The 26168-nt window shown below is 53.3% G+C and overlaps 1 protein-coding gene across 3 annotated transcripts; it reads right to left on the minus strand.

The window, feature by feature from the left end:
• On the minus strand, positions 1-26144 carry PPP1R13L (protein phosphatase 1 regulatory subunit 13 like). 3 transcript variants are annotated; one of them, XM_005589590.4, is made up of 13 exons: positions 26075-26144; positions 17963-18038; positions 17706-17848; positions 16395-16908; positions 16213-16311; positions 16043-16134; positions 15328-15778; positions 12155-12615; positions 7044-7175; positions 6819-6952; positions 6557-6723; positions 3798-3997; positions 1-589 (listed from the first exon to the last, which is right to left on the minus strand). In XM_005589590.4, exons 2-13 carry the CDS (start codon positions 18015-18017, stop codon positions 551-553), a joined length of 2487 nt encoding a protein of 828 aa, XP_005589647.3. In that variant the 5' UTR covers positions 18018-18038; positions 26075-26144; the 3' UTR covers positions 1-550. The 3 variants fall into 3 exon arrangements, with proteins under 3 accessions (XP_005589647.3, XP_045235991.2, XP_065390667.1); XM_045380056.3 differs by lacking the exon at positions 26075-26144 and adding an exon at positions 25301-25498; XM_065534595.1 differs by lacking the exon at positions 26075-26144 and adding an exon at positions 24778-24849.
• Between the last annotated feature and the right edge of the window lie 24 nt (positions 26145-26168).

Genomic DNA, 26168 nt, shown 5'->3' on the forward strand with positions numbered 1-26168 from the left:
TTTCTGTGCAAACTACTTTTATTTATAAGGAAAGTTTCCCTATTTTGTTTATAAACATTAAACCAGTGCTGTGTGAAGGCACTTAATTGGGGAGAGGAGGGGCAGGGATCCTGGTAGAGACCAGTGTTTCTCACCCAGACCCCAAGACTGCTGGGAGAGATGGAGTCAGTGGTGACCCCCAGAAATATCCAGTGGTGTGGTCGCCCATCCCAGGCTCTGCTGGGCAGGTGGGTGGCTTGCTGGGGGATGTGATGGTGGCAGTAGGCATGGGAGGCACTTTGGACGGGATCTGATTTGGCAGAAGGAAGTGGTTTCCTCTCCCCAGTGATTTCCAGCCCCTCCCGGACCTCCCAAGGCTAAGGCAGATTCCTAAACTTAAGGCTGGGGTCCTCCTTCTCCCCTGAACTTCCGGGAGAACAGAGAACCGGTGGCGAGAACCACCACCAGCAGGGTGAGGGGTGCAGATAAAGGCAGCAAAAAACAGGGGGTGGTCTGCAGGGAAGGCAGGATTGCTTGTTTCTGTCGGCCTCAGAAACCTCCTTCTATCCTGCTAGACTTTACTCCTTTGAGGCTTCACCCTGGGGAAGAGCTGGGGAGAGACAGGATCTTCAGACATCAGGAGCTCCCACCTCCTCATCCCACACGCAAATCCGCTGCCTGTCTGCATCCTCCCACCCCTTCCTAAGGGAACCTCTCAGCACCTCCCAAACTGCTCCAGAATCCAAGTTCTGTGTCACCTCCAAGCGCCAGACGGAAGCTTCCAATCAGAGCCTCCATTGATGAAATGGAATATTTCCAGTCTCTCCTAACTGCCACAAGGAGAAGCCCACCTCTCTCTAACACCTTGGCTGTCTTTTTGGGTCCCACTTCCATATTTAAAAAAGTCTTGGCCAGGCGCGGTGGCTCAAGCCTGTAATCCCAGCACTTTGGGAGGCTGAGACGGGCGGATCACGAGGTCAGGAGATCGAGACCATCCTGGCTAACACAGTGAAACCCCGTCTCTACTAAAAAAATACAAAAAAACTAGCCGGGCAAGGAGGCGGGCGCCTGTAGTCCCAGCTACTCGGGAGGCTGAGGCAAGAGAATGGCGTAAACGCGGGAGGTGGAACTTGCAGTGAGCCGAGATCCGGCCACTGCACTCCAGCCTGGGCGACAGAGCGAAACTCCGTCTCAAAAAAAACCAAAAAAACAAAAAAATCTCCCCTCTCAGGGCCAGGCGCGGTGGCTCACGCCTGTAATCCCAGCACTTTGGGAGGCCGAGGTGGGTGGATGACCTGAGCTCAGGAGTTCAAGACAAGCCTGGGCAACATGGAGAAACCCCGTCTCTACTAAAAATACAAAAAATTAGCTGGGCGTGGTGGTGCATGCCTGTAATCCTAGCTACTCAGGAGGCTGAGGCAGGAGAATCACTTGAATCCAGGAGGCGGAGGTTGCAGTGAGACAAGATCATGCCACCGCACTCCAGCCTGGGTGACAGGGCTGAGGCTGTGTCTCAAAAAACAAAACACACACACACACACACACACACACACACACACACAAATAAATAAATCTCCCCTCTCAGGAATGTAACGGAAGGCCGGGCGCGGTGGCTCACGCCTGTAATCCCAGCACTTTGGGAGGCCGAGGCGGGCGGATCACAAGGTCAGGAGATCGAGACCACGGTGAAACCCCGTCTCTACTAAAAATACAAAAAATTAGCCGGGCGCGGTTGTGGGCGCCTGTAGTCCCAGCTACTCGGGAGGCTGAGGCAGGAGAATGGCGTGAACCCGGGAGGCGGAGCTTGCAGTGAGCCGAGATCGCGCCACTGCACTCCAGCCTGGGCGACAGAGCGAGACTCCGTCTCAAAAAAAAAAAAAAAAAAAAAAAAAAAAAAAAAAGGAATGTAACGGAATCTTCCTTGTCTTCTCTCCTAATTCTAATAGACAATTTTCCTCAGTTATACTACAATTTTGTTAATGGATTTTTCCTCATTCTGCCCAGTGCAGTGTAATAAAAGCTTCCTCTCCACCTGTCATATATATAAATATATATTTATATATAATATATATTTTTATAAAAATATTTTTATAAAATTTTTATAAATACATATAATTATATATATTTTAAGACACAATCTCACTTTGTCACCCATCAGGGCTCACTGCGTCAGCCTCCTGATTAGTTGGGATTACAGGTGCCCACCACCACGCCCAGCTAATTTTTTTTTTTGGTATTTTTAGTAGAGATGGAGTTTCACCATGTTGGTCAGGCTGGTCTCAAACTCCTGACCTCAGGAGATCCGCCCGCCTTGGCCTCCCAAAGTGCTGGGATTACAGGTGTGAGCCACCTGGCCTAGCTCTCCATTTCCTTCTTATACATTGCTGAATCCCCATGTCAGCCCTAGAGGTCCAGTCTTTTGCCCTCTCCCAGCCTTAATCTACAATTCTTTAACTCAACCCACCATCATTAAAATGAGATTCTTCTTCGTCGCTTCCCTTGGCTAAAATGGATTATTCTTTAACCTTTCCACCAATACAATCAGGGGTGATAATAAAAACATTGGATTAAGCATAAACCAATCAAATAACTAGTAAGGCAGCACTGGCCAGCACCCTACATCCTGATAGCTCTATAAACGGCTCTTCCAGCCAGATGCGGTGGATCATGCCTGCAATCCCAGGACTTTGGAAGCTGAGGACAGGTCACCTGAGGTCAGGAGTTCGAGATCAACCTGGCCAACATGCCAAAACCCTGTCTACTACAAATCCAAAAAAAAACCAAACAAACAAAAAAAAACAAATTAGCTGTGCTTGGTGGCACGCGCCTGTCATCCCAGCCACTCTCGAGGCCAGGGAAGGAGAATCACTTGAGCCCGGGAGGCAGAGGTTGCAGTGAGCCCACATCTTATCACTGCACTCCAGTCTGGGTGACAAAGCAAGACTCCAACTCAAATAAATAAATAAAAATTGGCTGGCCGGGCACAGTGACTCAAGTCTTGTAAGCACTTTGGGAGGCGGAGGTGGGTGGATCACGAGGTCAGGATGTAGAGACGGTCCCAGCTCACACGGTGAAACCCCATCTCTACTAAAAATACAAAAAATTAGCCAGGTGTGGTGGTGGGCACCTGTAGTCCCAGCTACTCGGGAGGCTGAGGCAGGAGAATGGTGTGAACCCAGGAGGCAGAGCTTGCAGTGAGCGGAGATTGGCCCTTGCACTCCAGCCTGGGCGACAGAGCAAGACTCCGTCTCAAAAAAAAAAAAAAATTGGCCGGGCATGGTGGCTCATGCCTGTAATCCCAGCACTTTGGGAGACCGAGGCAGGCAGATCATTTGAAGTCAGGAGATCAAAAGCAGCCTGGCCAACATGGTGAAACCCCGTCTCTACTAAAAATACAAAAAGTAGCCGGGTGTGGTGGTGGTGGGCGCCTGTAATCCCAGGCAGGAGAACTGGTTGAGCCCAGGAGGCAGAGGTTACAGTGAGCAGAGATGGCGCCACTGCACTCCAGCCTGGGCGACAGAGCGAGACTCCGTCTCAGAAATAAATAAACAAAATTTAAAAATAAATAAATAAATAATAGAAATTTAAAAATAAAAGGGCTCTTCCTCCTCTACTCCCCTAACTATAAGGGACCTTTACCCCCGACATTACTATTAAATAGAATGGACTTCTCCTCTCCTCCCCATGAGCAATAATGAGCTTTTCTGACCTCCCTCGCCCAATATAACAGTTTGTCCCTGTCACCTCTTCTTTTTCCTGTGGGATCCCCCTTTTCCCCAGCCGTCGGGATGTCCCCATGACATCTCCCCTGGGCTCACCCCGAAGTAGTTCCGCGGCACGTAGCCCTCCTGGCCGTGCAGTGCGGCCCACCACCAGTCGGTCTCCTCCGGTCCGTCCCTCCGCAGCACGGTGACCGACTCGCCCTCGCGGAAGGACAGCTCGTCCCCGAACTCGGCGCTGTAGTCCCAGAGAGCGTACACCGCCCCACTGTTCATCAGCCCCATACTCTGCTCAACGTCTGAAACATGCCACGGAGGGGAAGGTGAGAACGTGGCCCACGGGGTCCAAGAACAGGGCCCACGTGGGGACCAGGACAGGCCCTGGAATTTGGCGCCTGTCTCAGCAACCACCTGAAATCTTGTGTGTGCCCACGGCTGCGGATAGGAACAGGAGCTGGAGTCAGATGCCAGGACTGGCCGCCTTTGAGCATTCGAGGAAACTGGGGGAGGCATGCCAGTGGGCCACCCACTCCCGAGGCAGGGTCAGAGGCTCCCATTTCCTTTTTTTTTTTTTTTCTTTTTTCTTTTTTTGAGATGGAGTTTCGCTCTTGTCACCCAGGCAGGAGTGCAATGGTGCGGTCTCACTGCAACCTCCACCTCCCGAGTTAGAGCAATTCTCCCGCCTCAGCCTTCCAAGTAGCTGGGATTACAGGCGTGCGCCACCACTCCTGGCCAATTTTTGCATCTTTAGTAGAGACGGGGTTTCACCATGTTGGTCAGGCTGGTATCAAATTCCTGACCTCAAGTGATCCACCTGCCTCGGCCTTCCAAAGTGTTGGGATTACAGGCGTGAGCTACCTGACCCGGCCCTCCATTTCTTTCTTGTACATTGCTGAATCCCCGTGTCAACCCTAGCGGTCCAATCTTTTGCCCTACCCTGGCGCTTAGCTTAAATGGCACAGTCTCTAAGGAAGATTCGCACTGTCCTTTAAGTTGGCTCATGGACTGCCTCTTTCTTTCTTTTCTTTTCTTTTTGGAGACGGAGTCTCGCTCTGTCGCACAGGCTGGAGTGCAGTCGCGCAATTTTGGCTCACTGCGACCTCCACCTCCGGGTTCCAGCAATTCTCCGGCCTCGGCCTCCCGAGTAGCTGGGACTACAGGCGCACGCTGCCACACCCGGCTAATTTTTAAAATATTTTTAGTAGAGATGGGGTTTCACCCTGTTGCCTAGGCTGGTTTGGAAATCCTGAGCTCAGGCAATCCGCCTGTCTCAAGCCTCCCAAAGTGCTAGGATTACGAGTCACCGCACCTGGCTTTCTTTTCTTTCTTTCTTTTTTTTTTCTTTTATTTCTTTATTTTATTTTATTTTATTTTGAGACAAGGTCTCACTCTGCCACCCAGGCTGCAGGAGTGCAGTGGTAAAATCAAGCTCATTGCAGCCTCGAACTTCCAGATTCAAGAAATCCTCCTGCCTCAGCCTCCTCCTGATTCTTTATATTATTATTAAATATTTTGTAGGCCAGGCACAGTGGCTCACACCTATAATCACAGCACTTTGGGAGGCCAAGGTGGGCGGATCACCTGAGGTCAGGGGTTCGAGACCAACCTGGCCAACATGGCAAAACCCCATCTCTACTACAAATACAAAACAAATAAAAATGCAAAAAAGTTAGCGGGATGTGGTGGCACGTGCCTGTAATCCCAGCTACTGAGGAGCCTGAGGCAGGAGAATTGCTTTCACCCAGGAGGCAGAGGTTGCAGTGAGCTATGGCGCCATTGCACTCTAGCTTGGGTGATAGAGCAAGACTCTGTCTCAAAAAATAAATAAATAAAAATTAAAATAAAATATTTTGTAGAGGTCAGGTGTGGTGGCTCACACCTGAATCTTAGCACTTTGGGAGGCGAAGGCGGGCAGATTGCCTGAGCTCAAGATTTCGGGACCAGCCTGGGCAACACGGCGAAACCCCATCTGTACTAAAAATACAAAAAATTAGTTGGGCATGGTGGTGAGCACCTGTAGTCCCAGCTACTCGAGAGGCTGAGGCAGAAGAATTGCTTGAATCCAGGAGGTGGAGGTTGCAGTGAGCTGAGATTGAGCCACTGCACTCCAGCCTGGCAGTCTCAAAAATATTAATAAAAATTAATAAATAAATATTTTGTAGAGACAGGGGTCTCTACAACGTCCTGTAGCCTGACCAGGCTCAACTTTCAAATATATAACCCTTTGTCTCACCCATAAGTCCTAGAACCTGCCTCACTCCAACTCTCCGTGAAGTTCCTCGCTGGCACTGAGATACAACTGGCTCCTCCAGGTGTGAAATGACCCTGTGCACAATCCCTGTGCCTACTTCGCCCCGCCTGTCGGGGAACCAGGTGATGCAGCCTGCCCCCTGGAGAGATAGGGTACAGCCTCGTGTCTTCCTACAAGCCCCTTTCCAGCCGCTGCAGCCTGCTCACCTGCCAGGGGTGTGGCAATGCCTCTCCCACAAGTGGCAGAGCCCACTTGCCCAGAGCCCTATGCCAGGTGGATGGCAGGGTTGAAACGTTCAGTTCCTCACCCTTGAAGATGCGAAAGGTGAACAGACCAATCTTCACAGCCACTCTCCTCCCCAAAGGTGTCCAGCTCACATAGCACAGCCTCCATGTCCCCTTTTCCCTTAGGAGGGCACAGTCCCCCACCCCCGCAGGCAGTCCATCCCTCCTCCTCCTCCTCCTCCGCAATCCTGCTAAGTGATTGGTACAGCCCCCACACCTTCGTCTCCCTAGTAGGGGGTAGTAGCGCCCCTCCCCGCTCCTGCGCACCGGCCAGGTACCCAGGCGCCAGTAGCCCTGCCCTCGCCAGCAGCCCTGCCTCGCACCTGCCAGGTAGGTGGCGCAGTCAGCATAACCCTCGCGGTAAGGGTCGCACTTCTCGAAGGCAGTGGCGCCGTCGCTGAGCGTGGTGGCGAAGATTGCAGCGCCGTGCTGCACCAGCGCCATGCAGATGACTGTGTCATTGCACGACGCTGCGCAGTGCAAGGGTGTCCTAGACGTGGGGGTGGGGGGTTGCGGGGAGGGATGCATGAGAGGCTGCGCGTCCGCCCACGGGGGACCCAGCCCACCGCGCGGGTCGGGGCTCACCAGCCGTGGCTGTCGGGGGAGTTGACATTGGCACCCGTGGTGATGAGGAAGTCCACGATGGAGTAGTTGGCGCCGCAGATGGCATTGTGCAGGGCAGTGATGCCCTCCTCGTTGGGCTGGCTCGGATCGTTCATCTGAGTGCACCGGGGGAGAGGAAAGTCTCAGTCCCGCGCCTGGCATCTGCGCCGCCCCCGCCGCGCCCACCTCCCGCTCAGCAGCGCTCACCTCCTTCACTGCCTGCTGCACCACCTCCAGCTCCCCGGTCAGCGCCGCGTCCAGGAGGAGCACCAGAGGGTTGAGGCGCGCGCGGCGGGCCTTGCGCGGGGAGCCAGCCTTCCGCAGCACAGAGCGCATCTCCTGGGGGACAGGGCGCAAAGGTCAGCGACTTGGAGGGATTTTTAGTATATCCACGACACAGAGTAGGAAACAGGTCCAGGGACCTGTGGCACCCATCTAGACAGGGGTAGGACTGGGATTCCCTCGGGGTGGGGTGCTGGGGTGCCTTCCATCTCCTCCTAGAGCCTCCAGTTCCCTGCCATAGACAGGGAATACCGTGATTTGAGAATCTTGGACCTTGAAAGTTGAGAGAAAGCTGGGGGCCATGGGATTGGTGGCAAAGTAATTCTATCAGTTCAAAACAATGATTGTGAAAGCCAGTTATTCAATTCACACACAGTCTTACATTTCTTTTGTTAATGAATGCAAAGAGGCACACATGACAAAATCTTACCAGGTGTGTTCATTCCAGATGTTTGGAATTTGAGTATTTTATTATTCTTCGTGCTTTCTCTTTTCTTTCTTTTTTTTTTTTTTTTTTTTTTTTTTGAGACGGAGTCTCCCTCTGTCCCCCAGGCTGGAGTGCAGTGCAGTGGTGTGATCTCAGCTCACTGCAACCTCTACCCCCCAGGTTCAAGCGATTCTCCTGCCTCAGCCTCCTGAGTAGCTGGGATTATAGGGATGGGCCACCACACCTGGCTAATTTTCATATTTTTAGTAGAGACAGGGTTTCGCCATGTAGTCTAGGTTGGTCTGGAACTTCTGACTTCAGGTGATCCACCCGAAAGTGCTAGGATTACAGGTGTGAGCCATTGCGCCCGGTCTCATGTGCTTTCTTATTTTTAATTTTCTTCCTATAAGATTCCTTTATTCTGGGCTGGGCGAGCACACACCCGTGGTCCCAGCTACTTGGGAAGCTGAGGCAGGAGGATTGTTTGAATGGAAGAGATGGAGGCTGCAGTGAGTCATGATCATGCCACTGCACTCTAGCCTGGGCAACACAGTGAGACCCAGTCTCAAAAGAAAAAAAATGCATTTATTTATTCCAAGTGTGTGAGTGCGTAGCATTTGTGATTCTGGTCTTTGCTGTCAGTGATTTTAAGATTCTGGAATTCAGAGAGCCCAACAGCCATGGAAACCAAAATTCCCAGATGCTCAGTTATTTCAAGTTTTCCAATATGTTGTGATTGCAGACATGCTAGGTTGTGCTATTTCAAATTGCTGAGGGGCCAGGACTTTGCAATCCCAAGATTCTATGATTGAGAACTTTAATATTTTTCCATTAGAATTTTATTTTTATTTTTATTTTTTTGGAGATAGAGTCTCACTGTGTCGCCCAGGCTGGAGTGTAGTGGCGTGATCTTGGTTCACAGCAAGCTCCGCCTCCCAGGTTCATGCCATTCTCCTGCCTCAGCCTCCCAAGTAGCTGGGACTACAGGTGCCCACCACCATGCTTGGCTATTTTGTATTTTTAGTAGAGACAGGGTTTCACCGTGTTAACCAGGACGGTCTTGATCTCTTGACCTTGTGATCCACCCACCTCGGCCTCCCAAGGTGCTGGGATTACAGGTGTAAGCCACCATGCTTGGCCTAGAATTTCATTTTAAAAGACTAGAAGGAAATGCCTGGGTGTGGTGGCTCATGTGTGTAATCCCAGCACTTTGGGAGGCTGAGGAGAGTGGATCACCTGAGGTCAGGCAGGAGTTCAAGACCAGCCCAGCCAACATGGTGAAACCCCGTCTCTACTAAAAATACAAAAATTAGCTGGGCATGGTGGCACACGCCTGTAATCCCAGCTATTCAGGAGGCCGTGGCACAAGAATCACTTGAACCCAAGAGGCAGAGTTATAGTGAGCTGAGATGGCGCTACTTGGGTGACAGAGTGAGACTCCATCTCAAAAAAAAAAAAAAAGACTAGAAGGAAATATTCAAAATGTTAATGATGGTTCTCTGTGGGTGGTGTGATTTTGTCCTCCTTCTATTTTTATTTATTTTCCCCAAGCTCTCTAATGTGTTGGTGTATGGAAAGCATTAATTTAAAATATAAATCTCAGCTGGGCACAGTGGCTCATGCCTGGTTTGAGACCAGCCTGGACAACATAGTGAGAACTGTCTCTACAAAAAATGTTAAACATTATCCGGGAGTGGTGGTGCATGCCTGTAGTCCCAGCCACGGGGGAGGCTGAGGCATGAGGATCGATTGAGTCCAGTAGGTGGAGGCTGCAGTGAGCCATGATCTTGCCACTGCACTCCAGCCTGGGCAACAGAGTGAGACTCTGTCTCAATAATAATAATAATAACCCTCTATTACAACATATCAGTGCATGAATTTGTGATTTTATAATTCAAAATATGAGCATCTTTAATTGTTAGATTTGGTGACTTCAAGAATCGATAATAATCAGTCCATGATACTAACTTTATCTTTTTTTTTTTTTTTTTTTTTGAGACGGAGTCTCGCTCTGTCACCCAGGCTGGAGTGCAGTGGCCGGATCTCAGCTCACTGCAAGCTCTGCCTCCCGGGTTCACGCCATTCTCCTGCCTCAGCCTCCCGAGTAGCTGGGACTACAGGCGCCTGCCACCTCACCCGGCTAAGTTTTTGTATTTTTAGTAGAGACGGGGTTTCACTGTGTTACCCAGGATGGTCTCGATCTCCTGACCTCGTGATCTGCCCGTCTCGGCCTCCCAAAGTGCTGGGATTACAGGCTTGAGCCACCGCGCCCGGCCTATCATTTTTTTTTTTAAGAGAAGAGATTCCTTTTATTTTATTTTGAGACAGAATTTCTCTCTGTTGCCCAGGCTGGAGTGCAGTGGTGTGATCTCGGCTCATTGCAGCCTCTGCCTCCTAGGTTCAAGCAATTCTCCTGCCTGAGCCTCCCGAGTAGCTGGGATGACAAGCATGTACCACCAGGCCCGGCTTATTTTTGGTAGAGACGGGATTTCACCATGTTGGCCAGGCTGGTCTTGAACTCCTGACCTCAAGTGATCCACCTGCCTCGGCCTCCCGAAGTGCTAGGATTACAGGCATGAGCCACCGTGCCTGGCCTAACATTATAATTCTAAGATCCTGTCCAATCCTTTAAATGCTCTAGGGCTCTAAAATGTTACTATTCTAAGATGGTGACACTAGCATTTGATTCTTACATTCTATGACTTTTTAAGTTTCTCTGTGGCCAGGACTTTGTGATTCTACAATGGGATGCTCAACCATTTCAACATGCTGTTATTCTTCCCCTCTTGATTTCAAAATCTTCAGCCTCAAGGTTCCTTGCCTTTACTCTCAGGAGGACCTGGGAATAGGCATTTTGGGGTGTCCACCTGACCCCTACTTCTCTGAGAAGTTATCTCTTCCCTCTGTTTAACCACACGGATTATTCAGGTCTGTTCCATGTGGCTTAAACCCTCTTCCCAGTCAGGATGCAGGGACCAAGAACAGCAGGAGACCATCCCCTGGTCCAATGGTGACAGCAGTAAGAGCAGTTAACAGTTATGTGCCAGGTATTATGCTAAGCACTACGTTAATGTATTTCATCTTGGCTGGGTGTGGTGGCTCACGCCTGTAATCCCAGCACTTTGGGAAGCCAGGGCAGGCAGATCACTTGAGGTCAGGAGTTCAAGCCAACATGGTGAAACCCCATCTCTACCAAAAATACAAAAATTAGCTGGGTGTGGTGGCATATGCCTGTAATCCCAGCTATTTGGGAGACTGATGCAGGAGAATCGCTTTAACCCAGGAGGTGGAGTCCCGCACTCAGCCGAGACTCACTTTTTGTTTATTTATTTATTTAGAGATGGAGTCTTGCTGTGTCACCCAGGCTGGAGTGCAGTGGTGCGATCTCGGCTCACTACAACCTCCGCCTTCTGGGTTTAAGCGATTCTCCCGCCTCAGCCTCCTAAGTAGCTGGGATTACAGGCGAGCGCCACCACTCCTGGCTAATTTTTGTATTTTTTTTACTAGAGACAGGGTTTCATCATGTTGGTCAGGCTGGACTCGAACCTCTGAGCTCATGATCCGCCCACCTCAGCCTCCCAAAGTGCTGGGATTACAGGCATGAGCCACTGCACCCGGCTGAGACTCACTATTTTATAAGGGAGAGCAAAGCCAGGCACAGTGGCTCATGTCTCTAATCCCAGCACTTTGAGAGGCTGAGGCAGGCGGATCACTTGAGGTCAGGAGTGTGAGACCAGGGTGGCCAACACAGTGAAACCTCATCTCTACTAAAAACACAAAAATTAGCCAGGTGTGGTAGCACAGGCTTATAATCCCAGTTACTTGGGAAGCTAAGGTGGGAGGATGGCTTGAACCTGGGAGGTGGAGGTTGCAGTGAGCGGAGATCAAGCCACTGTACTCCAGCCTGAGTGACGGAGCAAGACTCTGCCTGGAAAAAAAAAAAAAAAAAAAAAGAGGAGAGAGCAGAGCAAACACAAGAGACACAGAGACAAAGAGGGAGAGAAGAGAGGGTGACTGCTTTGATTCAGGCAAGACTTCTCAGTCCCAGAATGAACTCACTGTTGTGCCAAGACTTAGTCATGTCCAGGAGTAAGACTCGAGATTGCTGAAGGAATGCCCCGGGGAAGGGCGCAGGTACAGGTTATTGCAGAGAAGGAGCAGAGTACATCTCCATGTAGCCACGACTCCCAGATGGCCCTCCATACACTCACACACAGGTATGCCTAAAGACTACATTTCCCAGCATCCCATTGCAATGGGGCTCCTGGCCAGTGGGAGTGGGCGGAGTGATGTGTGAACTCTCAGGTTCTGCCTGAAAGGGGAAAGCACACTTTCTCTTCTCTCTTCCTGGCTGGAGGGCAGACTTGGTGACAGCCATCTAGGACCATGAGGGCAGGCTCACCCCCTGATGGATGGCAGAGCCTCAGGTAGATGGAGCCTGAGTCCTGACTCCAGTGAGCTGCCTACAGTCCTGGGCTGCAAACTCCTGGACTTTTACTCAAAAGAGGAGTACACTTCGATCTCATCTACACTGTATTTGGGGGGCTCTTTGCTACAGCCCTTGGATCCACATAGCAAACATACCCCAGTTTCCTCCTGTATTACTTACCATGCTCTGTAGCTGCTCTGGTGGGCTGCTCTGGGACGGGGCCGGGGGTGGAATGGGAGCTGGTGGGGCAGGAGCAGGAGGCCCTGCCCTGGCCTCAGATCCCTCAGTGATGGTGGACAGCTCTGGCTCCGGCCCCCCGGGCCCTGGCCCCCCATGGCGATGGAAGAGGCGGCTGATGATCTGCTGGTACTGTTTCTTGTGGGTAGGGGGCAGGGCCACGGCAGGGGCCTGCTCCATGGAGCCCCTGCGTTTGAGGGGCCGGGGAATTTCCGCCAGCACCCGTGCCACCTCCTCCAGCTCGGGCACCGACTGTGCCTCCGGTGGCAGTGCTGGCTGCAGCCTCGTGGGGCTGAGAGGCCTTGCTACAGTGCCTTCATCCACATCGCCAGCCTCCAGCACTGGGGTCAGCAGCCCCTCTATCTCCAGCTCAGGCTCCAGCTCGGTGGGGGGTTTGGGAGGTCCTAGCCGGAACAAGAGCCCCATCAGAAGACAGGTCCCCAGGAGACAGCCAAGACTCCCTCTCCACAACTTCCAGGACATACAACCAGTATGTGACCTCAGGGAAGTTCCTTGCCCTCTCTGGGCTACACTTTCCTTGGGCTGTGAATAATATACAATTATGATGCCTCCCATTTATTGAGCAGTTAGTATGTGCCTGGCGCTTTACATGCCTACCTTACTGTAATCTCACCACTGCCTTGTGAGGTAGATAGACTGCCATCTCCACATTACTGAAAGGGAATCTGGGCCTCAGAGAGGACAAGCCAGTTGCCCAAAGCCATGCTTGAACTCAGTTCTGGCTGACTCTAGAATCCACTTCTACCAACCATGATAGATGTGACTTTCTGAGATCCTAAGAACTTCCTCTCCTAACATCTCAGGCAGAAAACTCCAGCAGGAAGTAGAATCCTGGTGTTTAATGATTTCTTCTCTGTCTTACTCACTCTGGCAGTAAAGCAAGTGGAAATAAAAATACGCATTATTGGCTGAGTGGAGTGGCTCATGCCTGTAATCCCAGAACTTTGGGAGGCTGAGGCAGGCAGATCTCTTGAGGTCAGGAGTTTGAGACCAGCCTGGCCAACATGGTGAAATCCCATCTCTACTAAAAATACAAAAAAAAAAAAAAAATTTGCTGGGCGTGGTGGCACCTGCCTGTCATTCCAGCTACTCGGGAGGCTAAGGCATAGGAATCACTTGAACCCAGGAGGCGGAGGTTGCAGTGAGCTGAGATTGCACCACTAGACTCCAACCTGGGTGACAGAGTGAGATTCCATCTCTCTCTCTCTCTCTCTACACACACACACACACACACACAACATTATGTATATAATGTATATATATTTATATATAGTATGTATATACATATAAATAATACACACACACACACGTCTGGGCGTGGTAGCTCATGCCTGTAATCCCAGCACTTTAGGAGGCCGAGGTGGGCGGATCACCTGAGGTCAGGGATTTGAGTCCAGCCTGGCCAACATGGCAAAACCTCGTTGCTACTAAAAATACAAAAAATTAGTTGGGTGTGGTGGTGCATGCCTGTAATCCCAGCTACTTGGGAAGCTGAGGCAGGAGATTCACTTGAACCTGGGAGGTGGAGGTTGCAGTGAGCTGAAATCTCACCATTGCACTCCAGCCTGGGCAACAAGAGTGAAACGCCTTCCCAAAAAAAAAAAAAAAAGCCACACACACATATGCATTATTTCATTGAATCCCCATCACAATTCTATAGGGTAGATACTATTAATCTCTCTTCACAGATGGGAAACAGAGGTTCAGACAAGTAATTTATCCTCAGTCACACAGCAAGTCAGCAGTGTTAGCCAGGATGGTCTTGATCTCCTGATCTTGTGATCTGCCTGCCTCGGTCTCCCAAAGTGCTGGGATTACAGGTGTGAGCCACTGTGCCGGGCTTTTTTTTTTATTATTTATTTTTATTTTTTTTATTTTTTAGTAAAGATGGGGTTTCGGCCGGGCGCGGTGGCTCAAGCCTGTAATCCCAGCACTTTGGGAGGCCGAGACGGGCGGATCACGAGGTCAGGAGATCGAGACCATCCTGGCTAACATGGTGAAACCCTGTCTCTACTAAAAATACTAAAAAACTAGCCGGGCGAGGTGGCAGGCGCCTGTAGTCCCAGCTACTCGGGAGGCTGAGGCAGGAGAATGGTGTAAACCCAGGAGGCGGAGCTTGCAGTGAGCTGAGATCCGGCCACTGCACTCCAGCCTGGGCGACAGAGCGAGACTCCGTCTCAAACAAAAAAACAAAAAACAAAAAAGACGGGGTTTCACCGTGTTAGCCAGGATGGTCTCGATCTCCTGACCTTGTGATCTGCCCACCTCGGCCTCCCAAAGTGCTGGGATTACAGGCGCGAGCCACCGCGCCCGGCCTTCTTTTGTATTTTTGATAGAGATGGGATTTCGTCATGTTGGCCAGGCTAGTCTCGAACTCTTGACCTCAAGTGATCTGCCCACTTCGGCCTCCCAAAGTGTTGGGATTACAGGTGTGAGCAACTGCACCTGGCCCATCAGGTGCTGTTTTAAGGACTTTATATGAATTTAATAACATATGTCAATAAGATAGATTCTATCACTATTTGCCTTTTTTTTGAGACAGAGTCTCGCTCTGTCACCCAGGCTGGAGTGCAGTGGTGCAATCTCAGCTCACTGCAACCTCCACCTCCCAAGTGATTCTACTGCCTCAGCCTCCTGAGTAGCTGGGACTACAGGCACCTGCCACCACACCCAGATAATTTTTGTATTTTTAGTAGAGATGGGGTTTCATCATATTGGCCAGGCTGGTCTCAAACTTCTGACTTTGTGATCCACCCGCCTTGGCCTCCCTAAGTGCTGGGATTACAGGCGTGAGCCACTGCGCCTGGCCCATTATTTGCCTTTTACACTTAAGAAAATTGAGGCCCAGAGAGGTTAAGTGACTTCCCCAAGGTCACACAACCGGGCAGTCTGGCTTCAGGGTCCACACTTAACCTTTGCGCTGTCCCTGACTCCTACCCAAATTCCCAAGCTCACCTGGCCTAGCTCTCTGCAGGGGCAGTGCTTATAAAGGGGCATTTGGCTGTGATCTCCCCACCTCCCCAGGGCTGGTCTGGTCCCCCTGACAATTTGTTCTCCCTTCACCCAGTCCTCTAGGGCCCTCATTGCTGACTCACCTTCGTTCACAGGGGGCCATGTCTGTTGGGGAGGCTGGGGGGCTGGGGTAGGGGGTTGGGGTTGTGGCTGGGGCTGTGGGGGCAGCTGGGGCTGTGGTTGTGGCTGGGGCTGTGGTTGTGGCTGGGGCTGGGGAGGCAGCTTAGGCAGGGGTGCTCTGGTGAAGAGGGGGGACCCAGGGAGCATGGCACGGCTGGCCCCGTGCTCCCAGAAGGCATTCTGCAGCTTGAAGATCATGCTGAGGGGGATGGGACGCTGGCGCGGGGCCCCGCGGGGCTGGGGGCTGGAGGGGGGCATGGGGATGCGGCTGACGGGCTGCCAGCTGCGAGGCAAAGTGCCTGACGGCCCCGCGGAGCCCAGCGAGCGGCGGTAGCTGCCCGCGTCGGAACGCCGGTCGCTGGCCAGAGGAGAGACTTTGTAATTGCGCGGCAGGGTGGCGCTGGTGAGGTTGTCCTGGGGAAGAGGGCAGGGAGAAGGGGATCGGTTGAGAGAGGGAAGGTGGAGGGGAGGTAGGGAGAGGAGGTGAGGGAAGCCCTGGGAGTGAGGGAGAAGAAAGGGTGAGGAAGGGGCAGAAACCCGGCGCAGTGAAGGGAGAGCATGGGAAAGGGCGCCGAGACCCCGATCGCAGCCACCAGGGAGAGACTGGCCGTGACCCCGCTCCCCGACCCGGCTCCTCGACCTTCCCCAGCCTCTCCTCCCCAGGCGTCGCCTCCTCACCTTGCCGGTGCCCCCCAGTCCATCCAGGCTGCTCTCCCTCCAAGGCAACAACTGCAGGCTCGGCGAGGCGGGCCGGGCGAAGACATCCAGGCCTATGGGGCGAGAATCGTCAGGGTCTGGGGGGCTGCCTCTCCTCTAGGTCGTCCACTCACCGTGCCTCCACCACTCACGTTCATAGCTCGCTGTCTGCGAAGGCTTCTTCTCGTACGCCACGTCCAGGTCAGACTCGTTCCAGGCTTTCGGGGGCCGCCGGCGCAGTGTCAGGTCGTCTGGGGAGAAGTTTCCAGTGAGGTTGAGATGGAGGGGTGGTGAGTCCCGGATCCCTCCTCCCGCTTCGGGCCCCCGGGTTCACCTTGCGCGCGCAGAGGCGGGGCGAAGGCGCTACCGCCCGAGCCTAGCAGGGAGCTCCCGAAGGCGGACGCCGGCGCGTCGTAGGCGGTGGCAGGGGGACGCGGTGAAGGCCCGCGCTCTGGGAAGAAGGCCTGGGGCCCCTCCGCCAGGGGGCTGCCGCGGGGGGAGGCTGCGCGGCCCAGGAAGTCGAAAGGCGTGGGAGGACCCTGCTGGCGTAGCGGGCCTGGCCCGGGCCGCGGGGAGGGCGCACGGCCAAGGGAGCTGCCTGCGCCATCGAAGGCACGGGGTCTGGGCGAGGGCGCGCGGTCCAAGCTGCCGTAGGCGTCCGGCTGCAGGTAGAGCGGGGTGCGTGGTGATGACGGCCGGCCTTTGGGGGACAGCGGGCTGTAGGGGTGTAGGGTTGGGGCACTCTCTGATCGTCCGAATGGGGTGTCTGCGCCGTCGGTGGCCGCCTTCCGGGGGGACCCTCGGCTGCCAAAGGGCTCAGGGATGGAGCTGGAGCTGTACCGGGGAGGCTGTGGGGAGGCCAGAACATTGAGGGATGGATCAAAGAAGACATTAGTGGAAGGGTTGGTGTGTGTGAGGGGGTGTCAAGAGAGATCACTGGAGGTCAACCCAGAGGAGGCCGACCGACGATGGAAATTCAGGCACAGAGAGCCCAGGTGAGGAGTGGTGGGGAGACAGCCATGGCTAGCCCATTACGCTATGTCGCCTTTATGCCGCTTAGGTAAACGTCTCTTTCCTTCCGATGGTCCCGCTACATGTCCACCTCCACTGGTCCCCTCTTTCTTTTCTTTTCTTTTCTTTCTCTCTCTCTCTTTTTTCTTTCCTTGGCTCACTGCAGCCACGACCTCCCTGACTTAGTGTGATCCTCCCACCTCAGCCTCTTGAGTAGCTGGGATTACAGGCATGCATCACCACACCAGGCTAACTTTTGTATTTTTAGTAGAAACAGGGTTTCGCCATGTTAGCCAGGTTGGTCTTGAACTCCTGACCTCAAGTGATCCGCCTGCCTCCCAAAATGCTGAGATTACAGGCGTGAGCCACCGTGCCCGGCCAGATTTTTAAAAAATTATTTGTAGAGGCTGGTCTCGAACTCTTAGGCTCAAGCAATTCTCTCGCTTCGGCCTTCCAAAGTGTTGGGATTCCAGGCCTGAGCCATCGCGCCTGGCCTGGTCCCCTTTTTTCAAGTTCCCTTGAAGAGCCCACAACCTGCATAACTATATGGGGCAATCTTGCCTGAAATCCAGGCCTCTGGTCTGGGGTCTGGAGAGAAGCTGGCTTTGGAGGTCAAGGCGGGAACCAGGCTTACCCTAGAAGGGGGTCCGGCCTGCGGGCCAGGAGGCGCAGGAGAGTCTGACCACAGCGACTCCAGCTGCTTGGTCAGTTCATCCACCTTGGCCGCTGCCGTGTCCAACTCCATCTGCTTCAGATCCATGTGTTTCATGGCCAGCGCTGGGGAGGCGGAGTGGAGGTAAGGACCAGGCCTCCTGGCAGGGGCTGGCCTCAGCACCCCCCGCCCGCTGCCGAGGACCCGGCCCCGCCAGCCCCCCTCCCACTCCAGCTCACACTGGAAGTTCATGTCCAGAAAGTCCCGCGCGCTCTGGAATGCCTCGCTGTCCATGGTGCCGGCCGGAGCGGGCGCCTGCATGGTGGGGAGGGAGGGAGCCGGCTAAGACCCCGCCCCTCTAGACTCCGCCCTTAGGGAGCCAGGGGCCGTCAGGAGCGGGACAACGCCTTAACTCAGTTCCTTCCCCCGGAAGCCCTTTACCCTTTCACCTCCCCAGCTGGGAAATGCCAACTCCTCCAAAGCCAAGTCCATGCGCCACGGAGAAGTCCAAACCCAGTCTAAAGGCTCCGGATAATTCACTTTCTGTCTTTTTTTTTTTAAGACGGAGTCTCGCTCTGTCGTCCAGGCTGGAGTGCAATGACGCGATCTCGGCTCACTGCAACCTCCACCTCACGGGTTCAAGCGATTCTCCTGCCTAGCTGGGACTACAAGCGCATGCCATTACGCCCGGCTAATTTTTGTAGTTCTTAGATTACAGGCGTGAGTCACCGCGCCCGGCCGTGTCCATCTCTTTATCTCAGTCCTAAGAAGACCTGAATCACTCCTTGAACAATTATCTATTGATCACCTACAATGTGCCGGTAAACAGGATGAAATAACTATGAATTACTGAATGTTTACGAGAGACCAGGACATACTGTGCTAGATCCTGTTTTTTTGTTTTTTTGTTTGTTTGTTTCTTGTTTTGTTTTAATAATAATAATTCTGCTGTCTGCTGTGTACTAGAACCCATGCCTACTGCTTGGGGTATAATGTAGTAAATGTAGTAAAAACAACAGCCGCCAGGCGCGGTGGCTCACGCCTGTAATCCCAGTACTTTGGGAGACCCAGGCGGGCGGATCACGAGGTCAGGAGATCGAGACCATCCTGGCTAACACAGTGAAACCCCGTCTCTACTAAAAAGACAAAAATGTAGCCGGGCGTGGTGACGGAAGCCTGTAGTCCTAGCTAGTCGGGAGGCTGAGGCAGGAGAATGGTGTGAACCCGGGAGGCGGAGCTTGCACGGAGCCTTGGCAATAGTGCGAGACTCCGTCTAGAAAGAAAAGAAAAGAAAGAAAAAGAGAAAGAAAGAAAGAAAGAAAGAAAGAAAGAAAGAAAGAAAGAAAGAAAATAAGTATTAAAAAAAATACACAACAATAACCAGCCAGGCGCAGTGGCCCGTGCCTGTAACCCCAGCACTTTGGGAGGATGAGGTGGATGAATCGCTTGAAGCCAGGAGTTCGAGACCAGCCTGACCAATAAGGTGAAACCCCGTCTCTACCAAAAATACAAAAGTTAGCTGGACATGGTGGCATGTGCCTGTAATCCCAGCTACTCAGGAGGCTGAGGCACAAGACTCACTTGAACCTGGGAGGCACAGGTTGCAGTGAGTATAGATTGTGCCACTGCACTCCAGCCTGGGTGACAGAGCAAGGCTCTATTAAAAAATAATAATAATTATTGAGAGGCCACTCCCTTCTAGAGTGGTGAGAAATGACGTGCACTCAAAGCTTCATTCAATGGTCAAAACCACCCTAGCAGGCAAGAAAGCATGGCTCAGAAACATATATTCAAGGTCACCCTGCAAGAAGTTGGTAGTTATGGGTTTCACACCCGGATCTAACTTATTCTGGGTCATCTCCACCAGATTAGAGGGGTCCCAAAGGGAAGCGACTGCTCAGCTTCCTTTCCTTAGGGTCCCCATCCAGTGGGAGGTCTGGCTCTCAATGATCCATTGTTAGCAAGAGGAACAGGGAGGTGGCCGGGGCGGAGGGGTAGCTGTGGTCACTGGCCCAGTGGGAGGGAGCTAGGCCACCAGGAACCGGTCAGGCCAGCACCTTCCCTATCCCCATGCTAGCCACCACGCCCACCAGCTCTGCAACCACCCTGCTGCATCCACCGCTTAGCTCTGGCGGTACAGGCAGCAGGGCAGGCTGGGTCATGCTGATACCTGCCTCTGTCTGGAAAGTCAAAGGAACAGAACCTGTTCAAGCTGGCGGCTCATTTGGATGAACAGGGAGTGTGTGACTTTGGGCACTGAGTCCTCTCCACTCACTGGGCCTCAGTCTTCCCAACAGTGAAAGGAGGCAAATCACTTTTTTTTTTTTTTTTGAGACAGGGTCTCACTCTGTCACCCAGGCTGCAATTGTGACTCACTGCAGCCTCTCGACCTCCCAGCTCAAGTGGTCCTCCCGCCTCAGCCTCCTGAGTAGCTGAGACTATAGGTACAGGCTTGCGCTACCACACCTAGCCAATTTTTTAAAAAAATTTTGTAGAGACAGGGGTCTCACTTTGTTGCTCAGGCTGGTTTTGAACTCCTGGGCTCAAGCAATCTCCCGCCTCAGCCTCTCAAAGTGCTGAGATTACAGGCATGAGCCACCACACCTGGCCAAACCAGCTATTCTGAAAGGCCCCTTTAATCTCTATGAGCCCTAGACTCTGAAACTGTAAGAACCCTAGGACTGTAACTAAAGTTCTTTTTTTTTTTTTTTTTTTGAGACAGAGTCTCGCTCTGTCACCTAGGCTGGAATGCAGTGGCGTGATCTTGGCTCACTGCAAGCTCCGCCTTCCAGGTTCACACCATTCTCCTGCCTCAGCCTCCCCAGTAGCTGGGACTACAGGAGCCCACCACCTCGCCCAGCTAATTTTTTGTATTTTTAGTAGATACGGGGTTTCACCATGTTAGCCAGGATGGTCTCGATCTCCTGACCTCGTGATCCACCCACCTCGGCCTCCCAAAGTGCTGGGATTACAGGTGTGAACCACCACACCCTGCCTGACGGCAACTAAAGTTCTATGAAGTCTAAACCCCTCAGCTTAAGAGCCTATTGTTGGAAAGCTCTGAGTCCAAGATTCTATCTTTGGAACATTCTAGAATTCTCCAATTTGTCTAACCCAGAATTCTGAGTCTTTCTGTACCACATTCTACCTAACCCAGGATTGCACTGCCCTGGAAGTCTAGATGGATGGTATAGTGGGGCTGGTAAAAGCACGAGTAAGAAGTCAGACTTCAAGAATTCAAATCTGAGGGCTGGGCATAGTAGCTTCCGCCTGTAATGCTTGCACTGTGGGAGGCCGAGGGGGGAGGACTGCTTGAGGCCAGGAGTTCAAGACCAATCTGGCCAACATAGTGAGACCCCATTTCTTAAAAAATAATAATAAAAAAAAAAGCCGGGCGCGGTGGCTCAAGCCTGTAATCCCAGCACTTTGGGAGGCCGAGACGGGTGGATCACAAGGTCAGGAGATCGAGACCATGCTGGCTAACCCGGTGAAACCCCGTCTCTACTAAAAAAATACAAAAAACTAGCCGGGCGAGGTGGCGGGCGCCTGTAATCCCAGCTACTCGGAGGCTGAGGCAGGAGAATGGCATAAACCCGGGAGGCGGAGCTTGCAGTGAGCTGAGATCCGGCCACAGCACTCCAGCCTGGGCGACAGAGCGAGACTCCGTCTCAAAAAAAAAAAAAAAAAGAATCAAATAATCAAATCTGGCAGCACCACCATCCAACCCTGACCAGAGTACCTCAGTTTCCTAATCTGTAAAATGGAGATAAATAACAGTTCATCTCATAGGACTATTGTAAGAATCCACCTGGTCAGAAGGTGCAGGAAGAATTCAGGGCTCTGAGAATTGAGACCTTAGGAAGAAGAGACTACAGGAATAAAAACTGAGGCATTGGCCGGGCGCGGTGGCTCAAGCCTGTAATCCCAGCACTTTGGGAGGCCGAGACGGGCGGATCACGAGGTCAGGAGATCGAGACCATCCTGGCTAACACCGTGAAACCCCGTCTCTACTAAAAATATAAAAAACTAGCCGGGCGAGGTGGTGGGCGCCTGTAGTCCCAGCTACTCCGGAGGCTGAGGCAGGAGAATGGCCTAAACCCGGGAGGCGGAGCTTGCAGTGAGCTGAGATCCGGCCACTGCACTCCAGCCCGGGCTACAGAGCAAGACTCCGTCTCAAAAAAAAAAAAAAAAAAAAAACTCAGGCATTTAGAATTTCAGAGATACACAAACAATATTTTGTTAACTGTCTGTTAAAACAGATAAATGAGCAAGTCTGTGCAGCCTCCAATGCCAGCATTCCCGCAGTAAGTGACTCTTTTTTTTCTTTTTTTTCCGTAGAGACTTGGTCTCCCTTGCGCCTGCGCTTAGGCTGGTCTCGAACTCCTAGCCTCATGGAATCCTCCCCGGCTCGATCTCCCAAAGTATTGGGATTACAGGCGTGAGCCACGGCGCCATGATCCCCAAATTTCCAAGATTCTCAGATTCCATGCTGACATCCTCTGGGTCTAAAGAAATGTCAACCCTGGGTGTGGGGCTGTGGCGGGGACAGGCGATGGGGACGTCGGAGCCACCAGGGGGCGGTCACGCCCCGACCCCCGCCAGGAGGGCGGACTGCGCCTGAGCTCAGGCCCCGGGAATGCGCAGCGGGCCCGGGCAGGTGCTGTACATCCCGCGGCGAGGGAGCGGGGCCGGGCGGGATACAAGGGCGGGGCGCGGGGGTGGCGCGGGCCGTGTGTCTGTTCCCAGGCCTCTGCCCCTGACCTCCGCCTCCGAGTCCTCTCCCCTGGGCTCCCCTCCAGCTCTAGCTCCTAGCTCTCCAGCGGGCTCCAGTCCAGCCGCAGGTACTCTCCCCTGGGCTCCTCTCTCAGCTCCACCCCTGGCTCTCCTTCCCTGGCCTCCTCTGCACCCCAGCCAGGTTCTTTAGGGCTAAGGATCCTGTGGACTTCCTGGAGGAGTCATCTTCAGTAGGAAGAGGGTCAGAGAGCCAGACTGAGCTGGGAACACCCAGGCTGGACTCCTACATCCCTGTCGGGTCACACTGAATCTGGGAGAGGCTCCACTGTCTCTGGGACTCGGTTTCCTCCTTTGTGGACGTCTGTGGAATGGGCTAGGGCCTTTCCTGCTCTAAGCCTCTACTTGGGCTTGTTATTTAGCTTCTCTGTGCCTGTTTCCTCGTGTGGACCATGGGAGGAATTAATACCTTCACCTCGAAGGAGTATGAGGACTGAGTGACATTTATAAGCCATGATTAGAACAATGCCGTGCACGAAATAAAGTTCACACATACAGGATTCATAATTACCAGATGTCTTTGGCTGTCCATTATAACACAGGGTCTGGCAACAGAGTGAGGGGTCGAGACTCAATGTAATTTTTTTCCCCCTAAAAGGGTCCTTTCAACTCTTTCTGAGATCATACAAGCCCTGAGTTTTGACACCCAAGGTCTCAACTTCCTGAGCCCTTGCCTTTCAGAGTCCTCAATTCCCCCTGTACATTCCTGAGCCTGGCCAGTGATCATTCTCAGTCACTTAGGGATGGGGGGCTGGGAGAGCCCTGGAAGATTCCAGACAGAAGCTGGCAAAAGCCCAGGGTGTGAGCAATATCCACCCTCCAGCCTCTGTTTCTCCATTCGTAATGAGGAGTCCTTCCTTGGGGTCAGCAAACCTTATTTAAAGGGAAACCTCTCTGCCACCCAAGACTCCTCTAGACAATGAGAACTTTCCTACCTACCTACCAGCTCTGAGCTTGGCACACCAGAGCCCTGTCTTGGCAGCCACGGTTATTATTTTTAATTTCATTTCAGGCTATCATCAAATGTCCTTCAAGTCCACACATTGGGAAACACCCATCTCATCAGATGCCCGCCTCCCCCATTCTGTTTTTAATCCCCCCTCTTAGGACGCATGGGGGTGGAGAGAAGGGGGAGACAGACAGAGGGAGGTGCCTGGTCCTGCCCTCCTCCGGCCTCAAGGACAGACAGACACCTCCAGAATTAGCCTCTGTCCCTCCCTTATCTCCCACAATACCTCAGGTCAGACAGATGGGCGTGGAGGTGACATTTCTCACCTCAGGGTCAGGGCAAGGAGCCCTGAGGCAGAAGGTTAGTGAGAAAATCTGGCTGGGGCGGAGAGAATCCCGTCCCCCAGAGAGCTGCAGAAGGAGGAGGCAGAATCCTGACCCCACAAACTGCTGCCTGTGTGAGCTCCAAGCCTCAGTTTACCCCTTCCTCTCCGTGTAATGGTTAAATGCTCGGCTATGCAAACCTCCCAGAATCCAACAGCCGCTTTCCGGAATTCTGCCCTGGGTTCTAGAACTACCTGTGCAAACTCAGCTGTTTCCCACCCCATAAAGCAATAGGGGAGCCCACCTCCGCCAGGGGGTGCCCTAGGGCGGATGTCCCTTCTCTGGTTAGGCAGGTCTGACGCCCAGGTTAATGACATGTTGGGTTCGCTCAGTGGCACAAGGAGGTTGGAGATCTGCCTCGGTGTTTTCTCTCCTCCCCCGCCCCCATCCCGGAGCCGAAAAGTCGGGGGAGAGCCGGGACACAGCCTCCGGAGGGACCCCGGGTACCTGTCATGCTCCACTTCAGGAACCCAGGCTCCACTATCCCTGCCCCACCCTTAATTCTGCTCAGAGACCTAGAAGATCGGTGGAGACAGCAGCTTGAGGGTGGCAAGGGGGTCACCCATTTCACCCTGAGCCCCACCAGTCTGAGCCTCTCATTTCTGACCAACACTCGGGGATTCGAACCCCTATACTACCCAAAGACTCGGCTTCCTAGAGCCCTCCCAGTTCGAGAGACTCAGGAATTCCAGCTCCAACGTCTCCCCGGGGTGAAGGGGTCGAATCCCTCCATTCCAAGAATTCAGGCATCCGAACCCGCTTTCCTTCCCTCCAGTAAAACAGGTATCGGAGTTTCCTTCTAAGGATCCAGGTGTCGGCGCGCCCCAAATTCCGCCCTGGGACCTGGCGTCCAAGTCCCCTCCCAATCCTCCCAGGAACGTGAGTGTTGGGCTCTTTCAGGGCCTCTGGTCCCCAGGAGGGTGAAACTCACGGATCCGGGCAGATCCTGGCACCGGGGGGCTTCCTCCGGCTCGGGCTTCGGCTTCGGGGAGCGGAGAACGGGGCGGGGCAGGAGCTGGGAACAGGTTAGACGACGTGACTTGGGCTGGAGGGAGGCGGGTCCCGGAGGGGAGGGGGAGCCGAGGTCGCCTCGAGCACCTTGGGACTTGTAGTCCCGGAGGGATAGGACGTAGCCCGAGACGATACCATTTGGATTCACCCAGAGTCCATTTCACAGACAAGAAGGGCGAGGCCCAGAAGCCGAGAGCGACCTGGCCAGGGAGATACAGAAGAGCCGAGAGGCCTGCCTCGCTGTGGCTGCAGAAGACTGACTCCTGAGCCCTTGCTCCACCCCTTCAGGCGCAGTTTCCCCTTTCCTGATCAGTATCCCCCCGGGTCTCTGAGCCCTAATCTCCCCGTCGATAAAAAGTCCGGATTGGATCTTTAAAGGATGTCCTAGCAAGAGTTCAAAATCTTAATTTGGACTACAACCCCCAGCAGCCTCCGCGACCGACCTCGGGCGACTCTTTTCCTCGGGTCCTCTGGGAATTGTAGTCCTGGAGCCCGCAGGAGCAGCACCCCGGTGTCTCTCTCGCCCACGCGAAGGGAACCGTCTGGAGATCCCGGGGAGGGGAAACATTTCCCCTTTCCCTTGACCCTCCCTCCGCTCTGGAAAGCCTCTCCCACCTGGGTAGAAGGGGTGCCCCAATTCTGGAGTAGGATCTTAAATCTTGGCAGAGGGGGCGGGAAGTGGCGCTGACACACCGGCCAGGAATGCAGTCGGGTCACCCTGTCTAGCCACCTTCCCGCGGCTCCAACCGCCGCCCAACGCGGGGCGGCCCCAGTGGAAAGGGACGTGGGTGCGTCCCCCAAATCTGCATCCACGTGCGGCTGTTTACACGCGCCCTGGGGCAGGGAGGAGTTGCCGATCAGGTCCCTTCCTGAAAGTCATCGAGGCTTCCCACGCATGAGACTAAACCCCCGAGGGCATCTACAAGTCCCATTTAATCCACAAGCGCTACACCGTGCTCAGCACCACTCCACGCGTGTCGGGCTCCTGGGTCCGAGTCTCCTCCCTCAAGAACCACAAGCTCCTCCCCCTATGTTTCCCGCTCCCCCGGAGTTCAGAAGCCCCGCCCCTGGCTGGAATTTCACGCCCTCCGGACGGATTGCCCCTATTTCTCCATTTTCCCGCTTCTCCCAGTCAAGTTCTGAACTTCCGAGGCATCTGGACCTCCCCAGAAGGCATTTAACACAGAAAGCACAGCCCTGCTAATTAGGATTCTTACCTATCTCTTTAAGAATTTCAGACCAATCGAGCGTCCTGTCTCTTTAAGACTTAGGAAGAGCAGTGTGGCTGCCCCTTTAAGGAGGCGTTGCAAC

The sequence above is a fragment of the Macaca fascicularis genome, chromosome 19 (assembly GCF_037993035.2).
Source record: "Macaca fascicularis isolate 582-1 chromosome 19, T2T-MFA8v1.1".
Classification (NCBI taxonomy): domain Eukaryota; kingdom Metazoa; phylum Chordata; class Mammalia; order Primates; family Cercopithecidae; genus Macaca; species Macaca fascicularis.

Excerpts from the sequence above, each read along its gene's own strand:
- PPP1R13L (XM_005589590.4), bottom strand. The coding sequence starts at position 18,017 with ATGGACAGCGAGGCATTCCAGAGCGCGCGGGACTTTCTGGACATGAAC. Across the intron at positions 17,849-17,962 it reads TCTGGACATGAACTTCCAGT|CGCTGGCCATGAAACACATG; the intron begins GTGAGCTGGAGT and ends CCGCCTCCCCAG. Across the intron at positions 12,616-15,327 it reads ATGGCCCCCTGTGAACGAAG|GACCTCCCAAACCCCCCACC; the intron begins GTGAGTCAGCAA and ends TGTTCCGGCTAG.